This window comes from Benincasa hispida, chromosome 9, assembly GCF_027475165.1.
Source record: "Benincasa hispida cultivar pf3 chromosome 9, pf3_genome.v1.1, whole genome shotgun sequence".
NCBI lineage: Eukaryota > Viridiplantae > Streptophyta > Magnoliopsida > Cucurbitales > Cucurbitaceae > Benincasa > Benincasa hispida.
In genome coordinates this window covers 84,514,294-84,517,529 of record NC_143486.1, presented here as the reverse complement: position 1 = coordinate 84,517,529, position 3,236 = coordinate 84,514,294, and the positions used below count along the sequence as shown (strand labels likewise).

Genomic DNA, 3,236 nt, shown 5'->3' with positions numbered 1-3,236 from the left:
AAATTTCTAATTCATCCAACTCCTTTCCATCTAGATGTATAAATTGATATTTTCTATTTAAAAATTTTATATTCTGATAATTACAGATATAGGTAACTAACACAAACCAGAATGAAATAAAAGAAAAGTTGGGGGAATTATAATTTAACAATAGTTGTTAGGCCTACACATGCATCTATTCAATTTTTTTTTTTTTTAAAAAAAAAAAAAAAAATCTTTTTTTTAAAAATGATAATCATAAAAAAATGTCAAACTAATGAACTTAGTTTCTATCATTAACTCAATAAAAAAAATTAAAATTTTGTTATTTTGGATAAATAATTTTTGAAACTTTTATATTTTTAAAAATATGAATATATAATTTGTAACGTTATAATTTACACCTAAAACAATTTGTTTCTCCCGACTTTTTCTGTGGTTTTATTTCATCAAACTTTCCTCAGTTTCCCCATCTTCATCTTCATCTTCACTGTTCCCAACGGAACTAACTTGAATGGAATCCATCATCTTCATCTCCCACTTTCAGATTCAGTTTCATTATACATTTTACTTGTCCCCATTCAAACAGGAAGACGACACAGACTCATTGCCTTTTTTGTCCTCTCTCTAAACTTCCAAATTCCCTCAAACAGAATCCAAAGCTAAACTTCCAAACGGAATCACCACTAAAACTTTCATTCATACTCTTTATGTAACAGATTAAACAGAAGAATTTTGGGAAAACAATGAATCAACTGTAATGATAATTAAAGATTTCTTGTAATTTGTACCTATGATCTGTTAATTTCACCTTCTCCAAGCGTATATTAGTAGAGAAAATCCCAATGGTGCTCCAATTTGATCGCTATCTTCACTGTTAGCCCACTCCATAACTGAGGAACTAGCTCCGGCGGACGATCCGACGGACGACGTCGACATCGAGACTGAAACCGATGATGAGGATAAGCTACTTCTCATCCTTCTCCACTCCAATTCGTTCAATCCTAGATTCCAATTCTGCTGTCGCCCCACTGGATTGCTCTGTTCTTTGTCTTCCTCTTCGAATCTGAACATAAACACTGCATTTCCTCTGTTTTCTTTCTCCAATTCGAAAACCCAATTATAGACATCCCAATACACATCCATTGGAACTCCGGCGACTTCGATTCTTTCATTTCCCCTAAACTTCCATTTCAGCCGCTTGATTTCTAGAACCTTTTTTCCATCAACACTGAACGAGAGTCCCAATTCGTCGTCGTTGTAGTTGGAGAAGCCGCAATCGATTTCGATTTCTCGGATTTGACCGGCGAATTTTGCCTTCGTGGTGTAGATTTTGTGGGCGATTACATGTTCCCTTTTGAGAATTAGGGTTTGGGGAATTCGGGGCGGTTTAGCCGCTCTGATCTTCGTGGAGGCTTCGTTGATCATATCGCCGACGAGAAGCGTCATTTCACCGTCAACGACGACGGCGATGAAGAATCCAGAATCGGGTTCGGGCGAGGATGAGAAACGGGCTCGGCGAAGGTCCCAGAAGACATGGATGCTGTCAGAAAGCTTCTCAGAGCCGTGCTTGTTCCGTGGAATTAGAGGTCTGATAAGGAGGCGAAAAGAGATTGAAGAAGAAGAAGAAGAAGAAGAAGAAGAAAGATTTAGAGGTGAATCAAATGGATTAGGGTTTTGATGGAAGTGAAGGAGAAGGGAGTGAGAGAAGAGGGATTGAGACCAAGAGAGGGAAAAGAGAGCGAAATTGGTGTGGTAAATGCAGGTGGTGAGATTAGGGCAGCCGGAAATTGAGGAGGAAGAGCGGCAACGGCGACGATGGCGGTGGTGGCCGGAGGATGGGCGGAAGCAGGAAGAGAAGGCGGCCGACATTGGAGGGGAAATTTGAGAAGTGAAATTTGCAGAGATTTGGAAATGAAGGAAGGCAGTCCCCTGCGGCTGCCGCTGCCAATATCACTCGCCTTACTATTATTAGACCAATCCCTTGGATGGGACTTTTTAAACTTAGTTATTTTATTATTTGTTTACCACAATTATTTTTATTATTATTTATTTTATATATGAAAAAAAGATATCTAGGTATAGAGGTGTTCGTTGGGCTGGGTTGGAAGGAAAACTTTTCGGATCCAACCTGATTGTAAATTTTTTAACCCAAATAAACCTAATTAAAAAATGAATCCAACCCAACTATGAAATATTTGGGTTGGATTGGTTTGGGTTAATCGGGTAATTTATTTAAAATTTTATTCTAAAAATAAGCAAAACGTAAATATGTAAAAATATTATTTAATTATTTTCATACATTGAATTAAGATTAACAACTCAATTTCAATTTATATAGTGAAAATTTTCTTTTTAAAATGCAAAAAAACTAATTTTGAGAGTTGTTGAAGAATAAATTATTTTAAAAAAATATTGAAATTAAATAAAATTAAAATCAATATATGTATAAATAATTGTGTTATGAGTAATAAAAAAATATATTTTAAAGTTAATAATAAATTTGGATTGATTCGGGTTGGTTTGAATTATATTAGGCGAACCCATGAACCAACCCAACCCAACCCATAAAATTTTCATTTATTTGAACCCAACCCAACCCGTGATAACCCAACCCAAACCACACGGGTTGGATTGAGTTGATCGGTTTTTTCAGGTCATTGGGTTTTTTGAACACCCCTATTTAGGTACATCTTGATCAACATCTATGTATCCCACTAAATTATTCAACAAAAATTTATCGGCCATTTTTGCTTACAAAAATATTTTAATTATTTTTTTTTTTGTGTATAATGTGAGTGAGATGCATAGAGATAGATGATATCTGGTATGCACCTAATTATTACCTATCACAAAAATATTTATAGAAGTGGTGTTTATGGTTTCAGACTTTTAAAACTTAGTTATTTTATTATTTACTCATTTTTAAAGTTATTTATATTATATTTGGGTGCAATTTGGACCGTCAAATTGTTCCATTATAATTATACTCATAGTTCATAAATTGTGCTTATTTATAATTTGGGCAGCCAAATTGTTCAATTATTGTCATGTGCCAATTTTTGTAAAAGAAAATCAAATTATTTCTTATTTTATTTTTACTGTGTAAAGATGAAACTTAGGTTGCATCTCATCATTAGTCCCACTTATAATCAAGGTTTAAAATGTCAACTAAATGACAATGTCGAAATTAAAAATGTTGATAAAAATATTGACAAAATTTTAACATTAATGAATATTTCTAAACTATTAAAAAA

General features: G+C 33.9%; 1 protein-coding gene across 1 annotated transcript; it reads right to left on the bottom strand.

Moving 5' to 3' along the window:
• Nucleotides 1–642: 642 nt before the first annotated feature.
• LOC120085067 (uncharacterized) lies at nucleotides 643–2,196 on the bottom strand. Its single transcript, XM_039040914.2, has one exon. It carries the CDS (start codon nucleotides 1,849–1,851, stop codon nucleotides 787–789), a length of 1,065 nt encoding a protein of 354 aa, XP_038896842.1. The 5' UTR covers nucleotides 1,852–2,196; the 3' UTR covers nucleotides 643–786.
• Nucleotides 2,197–3,236: the final 1,040 nt, after the last annotated feature.